Here is a 12,381-nt window from a genome sequence, read left to right as displayed (position 1 = left end):
CAGGGAGCAGGGCTGTTTCAGAGTTCTGTCATTGCATGACAGACACAACGATAAGCATGCAGACAGTAGCCAAGGGCAGTATTCATAAAATAACAAGGAGAGAGCACTGTCACATTCTGCAAGGAAACTGGCAAAGGCTCTTGGGAAACTATTGGGTCTTGAGAAGAAGAGTTCCTGCAATACCACGGCCAGCCTCCAGTGCAATCCCACGGTCACAGACACCTATGGTGACACAGGTAAAAAAGACAGACGTGATATCCATGCATGTGTTGTAAGGTGAACCCAGAGGACTCCATTCCAGCTCAAATATCTAAGATCCTCCCTACTACGGGTATAGAGATCCACAGATGCAGTGAGACTGGGTATATTCATCAAATGATGCAGAGAACACAAAGAGCAAGCGAGTTTAATGGGAGAAATAATCTATTTTCTTAGACCATGCAATATAGACAGAAAACACAGACAAGCTCATAAAAAGCATAAAGAACAGTTTGTGCTCCTGAAAGGTTTATGCTCCTACCCTTTCCACAAACTATATCACAAAAATTTAAGGAAATACATTGTCTCACCACAAACCAGCTCTTTGGTATCAAAAGCATTTTTCTGACACCGCTCTTGCTATTTAAAAAACAGGAGTGTGTCTGGGGAAAAAGTTGATTAAAACAATAGTGTTTTAATATTAATAGTCTTATCCATTTGCATCCCCATTCAAAGTACCTAAAACATACCTTTCAAACACACTAGCAGTTCTTTTAAAAATCAGAATTATACTCAATAGCTAATCCCTGCTTCTTCTCAACCTAACTACTTCATACCACATTTCTACTTCATATCATACTTGTCATCTGCTTCGTATCAAGCACTTAAAGCAGAATCTCACACCAACATAAATGCTACATAGACCTCATGAAAGGTAAGCATCTTAGCCTCAATTTATGCATACATTAAGATTTGTATTATCAAGCTATTTGCATAAGTGCATACATTCCCCAATGAATTCTAGCCTGCATACCTCTCACTCTCCACCCCTTGGTTACCACCAAGATTTGTACTCATCAACTCTCTGACATAGCACATCATCTAATTTAAAAAAATATGCTGTGATTAATATTCGCTTATTAATTTTCTTAATTGGATTACATCCTTCCTCAGTCCTGATCCGATCTACATCAGAAAAACAATGTTGCTCCAGTTATGTCAGTTTTAAAACAGTTTTCATCCTATTAAGATGAACTGCCAGCACTGAAATACTTAGGTTAGTTTACAAGTGGTTCAGACCAGTTTGGCTAAATGATCTAAAATTCAGTTACATTGCAAAGTGTTTTAATACAGGTGAGCCTTTATTCACATGAAAAAAAAAAACAGCTTATACACATTTGTACAGCACCGAGCGTATATTCCACCTCCCTTTCCCATTTGTTTGGGAACACTGGTGCTGTTGTATAAATGTACAGTAATGAGGAAGAGGACAGAGGACCAGCTTCCTGCCATTTCAACAGAAGCACCCACAAACTTTAACAGTCCTGAAAGTCGGACAATGCAAGTTTAAACATATTTGCTAATCTAAACTTAGGCGTGTATTTTTTGGATCCTAGTGTCAAAGCACAAGTTTTGTCTTTTAGAAGTTTGACACTAGAAAGCGCTTTACTAGAGGGGCACGGGAGGTAGCGGCAGACGGGGGTGAGTTTGCAGATCGTATCTGCGTGATCACAACGAAAGCCTGCATGCCTCTTGGGCTCTCCATGGTCATTATCACCTAGGTCTTTACTTGCCAGTACCGGTTAATCTAGGTTAATCTATTTTAATTGAAGGGGCAGGCACAGCTACAAGCGCGCCCAGCAATCGGCTAACTGCAGTTACTATCCCTCGCTCGCACGGTATCTGCTTGCACGAGCGCAACGCCGAACAATCTGCGAAATCGACCCTGAAGACGCTCGTCTGGCTCCGCCCTGGCCACCTGCAGCATCCCCCGCGCTCCCGCTGCTCCGCTACCCGAAGGCCAGCCGCCTTTCCGCGGCAGCCCTGAGCGCCGTCCGGCTCGGCGCCGCCGCTCCGACGGGCCCTGCAGCCCCCCCCGGCCGGTGGAAGCACAGCACCGCCTCTCCGCCACCGACAGCGCGGGCCCGCACCGCACCGCACCGCGCCGCGCCCCGCCCGAGCTCGGCCCCCGCCTCCCCGGCTCCAGTACCGCTGAGTAAGGCCGAGGAACCGCGTGGAGGCCGCCTCTGCGCTGCTCAGCTCCATGCGGGCGGCCAGCCGGAGGCCTCGCCCCTCCCGCGGCGCGCCCGCGGCTCCGTACCGTGCGGGAGAGGTGACGGGAGCTCCGCGCGCACATCGCGCTGCCCCGACGCACGGCCGCCGCGCGCCCGCCCCGCCCGCGAGCCGCTCGGGCGCCGCCAGGGCCCGCCGGGAGCTGTAGTCTCGGTCCGCGCGCGAGCGGCCCGCCCTGAGCGGGCGGGAGCAGAGCGCCGTGAGCGCGCAGCGAGGGGCCTCACCCGGGCCGCCAGAGGGGCCGCGCCGCCCTGAGGGGCCGCGCCCCTCGGCCCCGGGCTCGGTGAATGCAGTGGGGGGGAAGCCGGCTCCGTGCGGACGTTATCTCGGAACTGGTTGCTATTTAATGGGAACAAACCCTTTACCAGCTACCAGCTCTCCATCCGCCTGTGGTCTCTGCTGCATCCTGGAGGTCAGGTTTAACGCTACTGCTGCTGCATCAGTAAAGGCACATTAAATGTTTTCTCAGCCTGCTAACCTACAGCTCAGGATCTTCAGAAGTGCAGTTGTCTCACAGACTGATATTCTGTCATGTTCAATCGCAACTGGCCAGCAGGGTACCGGGGAAGGAACGACAGCTCCATTCAGTATTATCAGTATTACTTCTTTAACAAAGTCGAAAAGTCAGACAGCACGTGGGCAGAGTCTTTGGCTTGCCAGCCATCACCAGCCCACTTCATTGCAACTGAGTCTTAAACCATCTCCACCCATGCAACTTTAAAAGTCTAACATACAACAAAACAGCAGTGCTTTCAAGTGTGCGAAGCTCTTCCCTCTGATTTCCCCTTTTAAACAGATACACACTACTGTTCTCTACCTTTTCAGGAGGTAAAGTCTATGCTTGTCATGTGACATAAACCCTGGAGTGAGGTTTGAACCCCCACGTTGGGAATCGAAGCATGGCAAGTGACCAAAAGTATTTTGACTGTGTGAAGACTTATTTAAAACTTCTCAGTAGGAGTTCAAACCAATATTACAATGAACTATCATGACTAAAGATGAACCAATGTTTTGCTAGGGTAACAACTTCTGTCTTGGGTAATCATAACTTGGATGACTGTATTCTGTTTAGACAAATTTCCTCGGTAATTTCAATTGCTCGTATGTTTTGTAATGAACTGCACTGCATTACTGTGTATTATTAAATACTGCAGCCATCCATGTAGTAAATCATAATGAGTTACTACATGATATGATTATGTATATATTTTTACCTTTCTTTACAACAGTTATTACAAAATAGTAACTTCAGGTAATACACTAAAACTCTACTTTGAGGTTTGAATTTAATGAAAAGCTTCCCTAGCGTTAAAAGACAGTTCACTGTTTCCAGAATTCATGTAGTTCTGGGTCTCTGCTTATTCTTTCAGCCACTAGAAAATGAAGAGTGACACAAGAGGGCAAAGGACACCCATTATGCAGTAGAAGCCACCAAACAGCAACTTTTAATTAATGCTGATGCAGGTTGGACTCAAGCTGGTGATCTACTGCTGAGGAGTTCTGTCAAGCATCAGCCTTGCCTTAAAGAATTCAGACAATGTAGAATGGGGTAAAGCTTATTAGAGTTAAGACCCATTTGGATCTTCTATAAGCAAAGTTTCCAACATACTGACACCTGGGGATAGCTTCACAATGGAGCCTCTGGCAGCAATTCTGAGTGAGTCTGCACCCTCCACCAGTTACTTACTCCTCCTTCTATGTCACAGCATCACCCTTTTCTGTCAATTCTGCCATTGTGTTTGAGGAGTCCCACTATCAGCTGCTCCATAAAGTAATTTAAGGTTAAAAAAAAAAGAAAAAAAAAGTATTTAAAAAATGGTAAGGAGACACTCTTTTTGGTCAACCAGGGAATTAACAGGATACAGTTGGATTGTGAGTTTAATGATAGATTGATTTAAGTGCAAGCATGAATAAAGTGATAAAATGTGTTTGGAACCCAGCATACTATTATTCTGCACCTCACGTCATCATGTAGGACCACCTACAAGTTACATGTCCCGCAGCTGCCCAGTTTGGCAGACAGTGCCTCAGGTCCAAATCAAAAAATCATACTCCCAGCCTCCAGCCTCTCACAGAAAACTAGCTGTTATTCCTAGAGAAGCATATCTCTGTCCACAGGCAGTTGATGGCCGCATCTAAGTCTGTAACATAATGCTCCAAGAGCACAGTTTAAATATGTTTTTTTTTTTTTTTTAGTTTTTGCCTCCAGTGCTAAAATACAGTGGGAATTCCATGCATGGGGCACTCTTGGAGTAACATCTCTTCATGCTTTCTCCTGCACACTGCCTTTTTCCTCATACAGATAACTGCAGCATTTCATAGTTCTTCCAGCTAGAAATAATGCCATCCATCAAATTTAAATCAGAAACATTTAACAATATTTGGAATAATTTTCCTTCTTTAACTATATTATTGTGCTTATACTCAATGTTAAATGTACAGACATTGGTCAATCCTCTGCAGTCTGTCCCCGGACAAATCCTGAAAGCTGACAGGAGATAGGAATATGCACCTTAGCAACTACATCTTTGTTTTTAAAAATCAAATCTAAAAACCCCTATGTCTACAGGCAAGAAGCTCCAAGAAAATAACTGGTTAATTACTGCAAACAATGCTTTGTACTAGTTAACAGTATCACTAAATATTGTTTGTGGTTTTGAAGGATTATCTCCCATGCATGGAAAAGATCTTCCAGCTTTGGAAATCAATGGAAATAATTTATTTTAGCCCAGTAAAATAACACACTGTAAAGAATATCTTATTTGTTTGTAGACTACCTGTATAGAGCTCATTACATCATAACTTAAATGTCCAAACACAAATCCAACCATGTGCGACTTGAAAGTAAATTTCAACTAATTACACTGTAAACTCAAAGCTGACTGCTTATATATCAGGAAATCACCTAACGAACATAAGTATGCATACGCAGTAAAATAACTGAAAGTGAACTTCTATAGCAAAGAAACATAAATCTTTGTTGAAAGAAATAACCCCTACTCAGTATTTTATACTCAAGCACAGCTTTCCTTCCCACTAAATGTCTGGATTGCTTTACAAGATTGCCAAAACTGAGGCTTCATTTCGCTTGTTGCTTCAGAAGAACCTACTTCCATGGAAATAACGAAACAGAAAGAACCTTCCACTTAAAGTACTTAATTTCCACTTTAATGCAGTTGTCATTTACCCCATTCCTCTTCCCTTCTGTGCACTAAGTATGAAATAGAGTTAATAGGAATACATGCACTCACTCAATCCTAAGTATTTGCTCTGTGGTGCCCTTCTATCATCCTGAAGAATACCAACTGTTAAAATACAACCACTCTTTCAAACAGCAAAGAAACATACCGTGCTTCCGCACTGCAACAACAGCTTTTTCTCAGTCAATTTCTTTCTAAGGATGTCTCCTGAAATAGAAAGCCTGAAAAAGTTCCGGGCCTGTCTTACGCCATACTGAAGTCTAACTGTGTGCTAAAATTCCAGACAGGGTGGAATGCAAGCACAGAGCCTCTACATGAAAAAGAGCCACAAAAATTGAAGTTTGAAGTTTGGGTTTTTTTAAATGTTTGCAAAAAAAAGACATTTCTGTAGTATGCTATAATTTCAATGCTGCAATAAATCTTGAACACGATAAAACCCACAACAGTCTTTACACAAACAGCTCTCTCCCTTACAACGTGCTGTCAGCAATTCTTTTCCCATTTTCTCAAGCAACAAGCACACAAAGATGGAAATGAGAAAGGCAGCAGCAAATTAAGAAAATAGAGTGTCTAAAGAGGTATGCTGCAAACACATTGGCTTGGATGCCATCTAGCTAAAATCTGGGATTCCTGTTGGCAGCTTTTAGCAATGATAGTTGTTTCTAGTACTCTGTTGCAGGATGCAGCATGTCTCTGCAGTAAGAGGCTGGCAGAGACACAAACAGCAGAACTGCCTTAGCTTTATTTGTAATTACTGCTGATCCTATATCAAGTTCCATACTTCCCCGAAAAGACAAAAAAAACCCAACATAATATATAAAAATGGATTTTATAAGCATATGTACTGAGAAACAGAGAGAGAATATTTAAAGAAAGGGACAGACAAAAAAAGTCAACAGCCTATGAATTATAAAGAAGAAAATCTGAGAAACAGAATTATGAGAATATTAAGAAAAATAAGTTATTCACTGGAAAATATACAGGATGGTAATAAACCTGAAGGTTCATCAAAATGAACCTCTACTTTCTTTGTTTAATTTTCAGAATTACATCTCCCTTAACCTGCTTCCACCTTTATAATAGCATGGGTCATTGAAGTCCCTAAAGGCGGATGAAGAGTTCAATTCACTAGACTTGTGATATCTGTACTGTCAGTGATTTCAAATAGGGCTATTCTTCTCTCAGAACAAGGACTCTTCACCATTACTTTTGTTAAGGCATTGTAAAACAAGTTTACTTTCTAACAAACTTCAGGACAGGTGAGATCCCCAGCACCTTGCAGACAGGGAACACACTTTAAAAATTATTGCAGGGTCTTAGACAGGAATACAGCTGGTCTATTTCAGCCTGACAAGTAAAGCTACAATTAAGATCTATCAATCCATTTTATCTCCTTGACTTTCACAAAAGACCACAAACTCACTTTTAGTGACACTTTAAAAGGATTAACTTTCCTGTTATAGAAAAAACATTTTCTAACTCTCCACTGGTGATGTCTCTCTCATGTGCTTCTGAAGCACGCAGAACAAAGTACTTACCTAACATACAGTGATCCAAAAAGACAAGATATGTTTGATTTCCTTTTATTAGATGAAATCAAAACCACTAATCTTTTTCACAACTGGGTAACTACAAAAAAAGACAGGTCTAGAAGCAAAGTTCTCAAAAGCTGACTAAACGACAAAAACTGAAGTTTGAAGTTTGGGTTTTTTTCTAATGTTTGCGAAAGAAGTAATGAGGTCATTAAAACCCTGGGCACATACAGCACCTAGAGTAAGATGGCTCAAAATCTACTTAAGTCCACACAACCAGCATTTTCTATCATCTCATTGGTTTTGGACCTTCACATGTATTTAGCCAGTTAGGGACTTAGGTAGAATTCAGACCACTTGAATCTCGACCAAAAGATCTGCATTACCTTCCATCCAGACATAAACGTTTCTAGTGCACAGCCAAACTTTACTCACTATTACTACTTCCAAGTTTCCCCCTTCACGCTGTGTATTCAATGGACCTGCGCAGACCTGAAGTGGCACGGGTTGGCCACTGCCTGGGCAAGTTTGAGATTCTACACTCAGTGTAGCATACTTGCCATCTCTGAAGATTTTTACGAGGCCAAAGTCCAGCCTGCTTGCGTAACGAACATAGCTCTTAAACTCTCTCTCTCTATATATATATATGTATTTGCTTGGTGACAAAATGGATAAAAACCTTAAAAATTACAATGATCAGTGCAAAGAACATAGGAAAATAGTTTATGCTTAGTGAAAGAGATTTCCAGAAAAAACTACAAGTACCAGCAAGGCAAGGGACCCAGAAGGAGTAGACCCTCAGCTGCCTCTTACTACCCTGCTGTGCACTGATCATTTAATGGATTGTAAAGGTATAACATAATTCCAGCCATCTGCAAAGAGTTTTCAGTGGAAAGTACACCTATCCAGTATGCCTGCAAGTAGCAGAAACTAGTCAGTTCCAAGACAGCCAAGCAGGTAGGTCAGATTTGCTGTGGAATGCTGCTCTCAAGTCAACATGCCACACCAGAATGACTTCCATTCACACTATGCGACTAAAGTAGCAGGCTCGCATGGTGACTTGCCTGCCAGATGAAAAGTGATTAGCATGGAGAAGAGGAAGCTCAGAGGTGACCTTATTGCAGTCTACAACTACCTGAAGGGAGGTTGTAGCGGAGTGGAAGTTGGCCTCTTCTCCCAGGCAACTAGCGATAGGACAAGAGGACATAGCCTCAAGCTTCGCCAGGGGAGGTTCAGGTTAGACATTAGGAAGCATTTATTCTCAGAAAGGGTCATTAGACATTGGAATGGGCTGCCCAGGGAGGTGGTGGAGTCACCATCTCTGGAGGTGTTTAAGAAAAGACTGGACATGGCACTTAGTGCCATAGTCTAGTTGCCATGGTGGTGTCAGGCCAATGGTTGGACTCGATGATCCCAGAGGTCTCTTCCAACCTGATTGATTCTGTGATTCTGTGATTCTGTGATGGAATTCAAGACAGTCCATCTAGACAGCATTGTACTGAATACTGAGGAAAAGCCAGTTATCACAGTTCGTGCATAGATGAAACACTAAAAGAAAAATGTTCCTTTTAAGTCAGAAACTAGAATCACCACAATAGCATTCACTGAAGTGTAGTCAGCATCACATTTGACACCAAGCAGACAGGCAGAATCTCAGTGTGCAGTGGAGAATTTGGTATATGAGTGACAGTTCTGGCTTACTAAAAATGAGGGAAAAGTTCTTGCAATGACACAGCTGATGCAAAGAGGGGTGAAAATCCAAATAAAATCCAGTAAAGCAAATAAAGCCCAAACCAGAATGCTAGTCATTAGGAAAAAAACACCAATAACCAAGGGCAACTCCAACATGAGGATAAAACATCAATATTTTTAAGAAGGCTAATGCATCAAACATATAACTTATGGAGCAAAACCCCATAACCATTAAACTGCATTTCTTCTGGGGAAAAAAAAAAAGGTATATTACATAGCTAGAACTAAAGTAATCATCTTCTAAAATGCCCTGGAAACTTCACAAGATTGACTGAACTCTAGCTATTTTTGCAGGTAACTAGTTGAGCCAGCCATTTCCATAAAAACAATTATTCTCAGTAATTAAAATATTTTAAATACCTCAGAGAAGCAGTGGATCAAAGAAAAAAAATATACTGTTTTTTAAGAACGCAACAGAACGCCTTGCTTTTTTAAAAAGTCTAAATTTCTCAAAGGGAACAATTAATTTGTACAGTTCTTAGTACAGTTTTGAGTGATTTTTAAGGCAAAGTTAGCACAAGAATTTCTTTTCCCATAGGCAAGACTTTCTTATGTCTCTGAGAATGCGTGCGCGTGCCTATCTGTACAAAGACCCAAGTACAACTGAATATATATAGAACACAGATGTCAAGAACAGAAAATGCGGCCTTATCAAGGGCTGGCGGTTCACCCAGACCTCATTCGGAAGAGTTCTTCAGAGACTTTGTTTGTCGGTTTACGTAAGACAAATCTCTGAAGGCGTTTTCTCTGTTTTCTCTTGTTTCAGGGCCACCATCAGGTCGGGCAGGCCGCTGCCAAAGGACGAGCAGAACGTGCACCTCGCCCGCACCTCCCCGGCCGGCGGCTTCAGCACCCGCCGGCCTCGCTGCCCCTCAGGACGCCCAGCCGCGCGGCCGCCCGGCACCGCCACGCCCGCGGCCCGCCCGCCGCCCGCGCTCCCGGCGCGGCGCTGGCTCCGAGCGCCACCCCGCCGGCCGAGCACCACCCCGCCGGCCGAGCGCCCGCCTCTCTCGGACGCTCCCGAGCCAGGTAGTTACCAGAGGACGCTCAGAGGTGCCGGGCACCAGCAGCAGCTGGCGCTGAGGCTGCCCGGCGCACCTGAGAAGGGCATCGCGACGCCCTCCCGCCGCGGCGCGCCCGCGCTCCCGTCGCGTACGGCGCTCCCCTCCTGGTGCGGGCCAGTTGCGCGGGCGGCCGGCGGCGCGCTGCGCTCGCGCCCCTCGCCCCCTCCGCCGCAGCGCGGCGCCGCGGCAGCCCGGGGGCCCTCGGCGGCGGAGCGGGGCGCAGGCCGCGCAGCCCGGCCCGCGCCGGCCGCCGGGTCCTAGAGCCCGCGCGTCCCTGGCGCCGGCGGCGGAGAGGGCGCAGCGTTGTCTGTCAGGCAGCGAAGCCCCCGCTTCTGCCCTTGTCCTGGCCGGGGTCTGAAGGGTCTGGCTGCAAATGCTGGGCGCCGTGGCAGTTAGGAGACAGCGTTCACTATGGAGGAAGACCTAGGGCTTCACTTACTTCAGAAGAATAAATGGCATAGGGATGACAGAGGGCTGGGGAAGTGGGACTGTGTGGGCAGTCTTCCTAGTTCTCATATGGATGAGCGCCGTGTTTCCGGTGACAGTGTGCTGAACAGGTAGCACCCGGGCACAGGGATGGATGGTCCCTTGGCTTTCCTTCTCCTGCTTGTGGCAAGTGAGAGGGTGGGCAGGTGAGAGATGGCTGCTTGTTCCTCCTTTCTGTCTTGGGTGCATGCATTTTCATGCCAAGTAAGAGAAACACTTCTAGCATTACAGTCTCAGCCTGTGCCATAGTTTCTCCAGGCAGTTGAAGGAGCATCACAGGTGGGAACTCTGTGGAGATCTGTGGCCAGCCATGGAGGACAAGCTCAGACCTGCACCCAGGGCACAGCTAAGTCCTGTGGCTGCGTTGCACGTGAGGGAGGCCGGATGGGTGGAAGGTGGTTGTGTCCTAGTTGCGTGCTGCTTGTTGGAATGAGCTGGAGGGGGCAGGGTTTGAGACCAAAGCTGAGTGTGGGTACTGAGCAGGACATACCTTTGCGGAGCAGTGGCAATCTGAGTGATGTGCCAAGTGGTTAAGCAGCTTGAACTACAAATGTTCAGAAGGTGGGTAACAGGCTAAAAAAAAATTACTGTTTTAACTCATAAAAGATATTTCCCCAGCTGCAGTATTTTACCTTTGTTCTGTGAGGCATTTTCTGATTAGTCTTTGGGGTGAGATTTACTGGCCAGAGGCAAAGGTTTTAGACGTGCTGTTAGCGACTGCGGCCGGGAGCCGCCCCGGGGCGCCCGGCAGGAGGACGGACGGGGCCAGAGCGGGGGGCGGGCGGGAGCGCGGCTGCCCCGCCCCGGGCGGTGCTGAGTGAGGTGCGGGGGCGGGGCCGGGTGCCTGAGGGGCCGGGACGGGGCCCGGAGCGGGCGGGGCCGGGTGCCTGAGGGGGCGGAGTTGGGCCGGGAGCGGGCGGGGCCGGGCCTCTGAGGGGGCGGGGCGGGGCGGGGCCGGAAGCGGGCGAGTTGGGTCCCCTGAGGGGCGGGGCGGGGTCGAGGCGCCTGCGGGGTCGCTGAGGTTCTTTCCGGTTCGCGCCACGCGGGCGCCGGTGTCGCGCCGGGGGAGGTGAGGGGCCACGGGCACGGCGGGTCTCGGAGGGGGGATTCACCGGTCGGGGCTCTCGCGGGCGGGTCCGAGCTCTGCGCTCCCGGGGCTGGTGGGGGGGGGCGCGGAAGCGGCCCCGTGCCGAACGCTGCCCCGTGCTCGTCGGGGGGGTTTTGGGGCCGAGCCCGTGTCCGGGGAGGGGGAGCAGGGGCAGTCCCGTCCGGCTCTCAGCTACCCGGTATTGGGGCCGGGCAGGCTCTGCCGCTGCCGGCGCGGGTCGGTCAGCGGCGGCGGCGCGGGGGGGCTCTGGCGGCGCCGGGCGGGTCCCGGTGCCCGCACGGGGTGGGGGTGGGGAAAGGGCCCCGACTGCTGCCGCCGGGGGGGTCCTGGGCAGGCGGGGCTGCGCTCCCGGGGCGGCTGGGCCCGGCTCCCCGCGGGGGCTTTTGGGCCTCGGGGGGGCGGGCGCGGCGGTGCAGGCGATGGCGGAGAAGTAAAGCCTGCGAGAGCGATAATAAAGCGTCGGCCGGGCTGCGGTGGTGCCGCCCCGCAGGGGCACGGGGCCGGGCCCTGCGCGGTTCCCGAGCGCTCCCCAAAACTGCCCGTGGGGCCCTGGGGGCGCAGGGCTGCGGGGTGGCTGCAGCCCCCCCACCCCTCGGCGTCGCACGTGGGGGCTGCAGGGGGGGTCAGAAAGCAGGCGGGGTGAGCTGCTTTGGGGCCCCAATAACGGAGGCCAGGTGTTGTGTTCCTGGGGCTCGAGGACAGGCTCCCGCGGCTGATTTGGGGGGCTCAGGAGCAGATGTGAGCGGTGCTTTTTTCGGGAGCTGACAGAGGGGACTCGCTGGTGTGATTTTGGGGTCGGCAGCAGAGGCGGAGCGCTGCGTTTTTGGGGCTGGAGAGCAGACTCGGCAGCTGGGTTTTTGGGCTCCGCAGCGGGCGCTCCGTGAGCTGGTTCGGGGGCCAAAAGCAGAAGGCAGATGGGCTGTTTGTGCGGGGGAGCGGGAGGGCATCGGGGGGCCGCGTGGGAAAGC

The 12,381-nt window shown here is 48.6% G+C and overlaps 1 protein-coding gene across 4 annotated transcripts in view; it reads right to left on the bottom strand.

Moving 5' to 3' along the window:
- The window catches only part of GARNL3 (GTPase activating Rap/RanGAP domain like 3), a 52,909-nt gene extending 43,043 nt beyond the window's left edge, over positions 1-9,866 (bottom strand). For 2 of the 4 annotated variants that reach the window (XM_068414114.1, XM_068414115.1), the window contains exon 1: positions 9,793-9,866. In XM_068414114.1, coding sequence (XP_068270215.1) covers positions 9,793-9,866 — 74 coding nt within the window. Of the gene's footprint in view, positions 1-2,188; positions 2,325-9,792 lie in introns of those variants that run through there. The other 2 variants (XM_068414116.1, XM_068414117.1) reach the window with 1 other exon arrangement.
- Positions 9,867-12,381: the final 2,515 nt, after the last annotated feature.

The sequence above is a fragment of the Nyctibius grandis genome, chromosome 16 (assembly GCF_013368605.1).
Source record: "Nyctibius grandis isolate bNycGra1 chromosome 16, bNycGra1.pri, whole genome shotgun sequence".
In the NCBI taxonomy this organism is placed as follows: Eukaryota; Metazoa; Chordata; class Aves; order Nyctibiiformes; family Nyctibiidae; genus Nyctibius; species Nyctibius grandis.
This window is presented reverse-complemented; position numbering and strand designations above follow the sequence as displayed.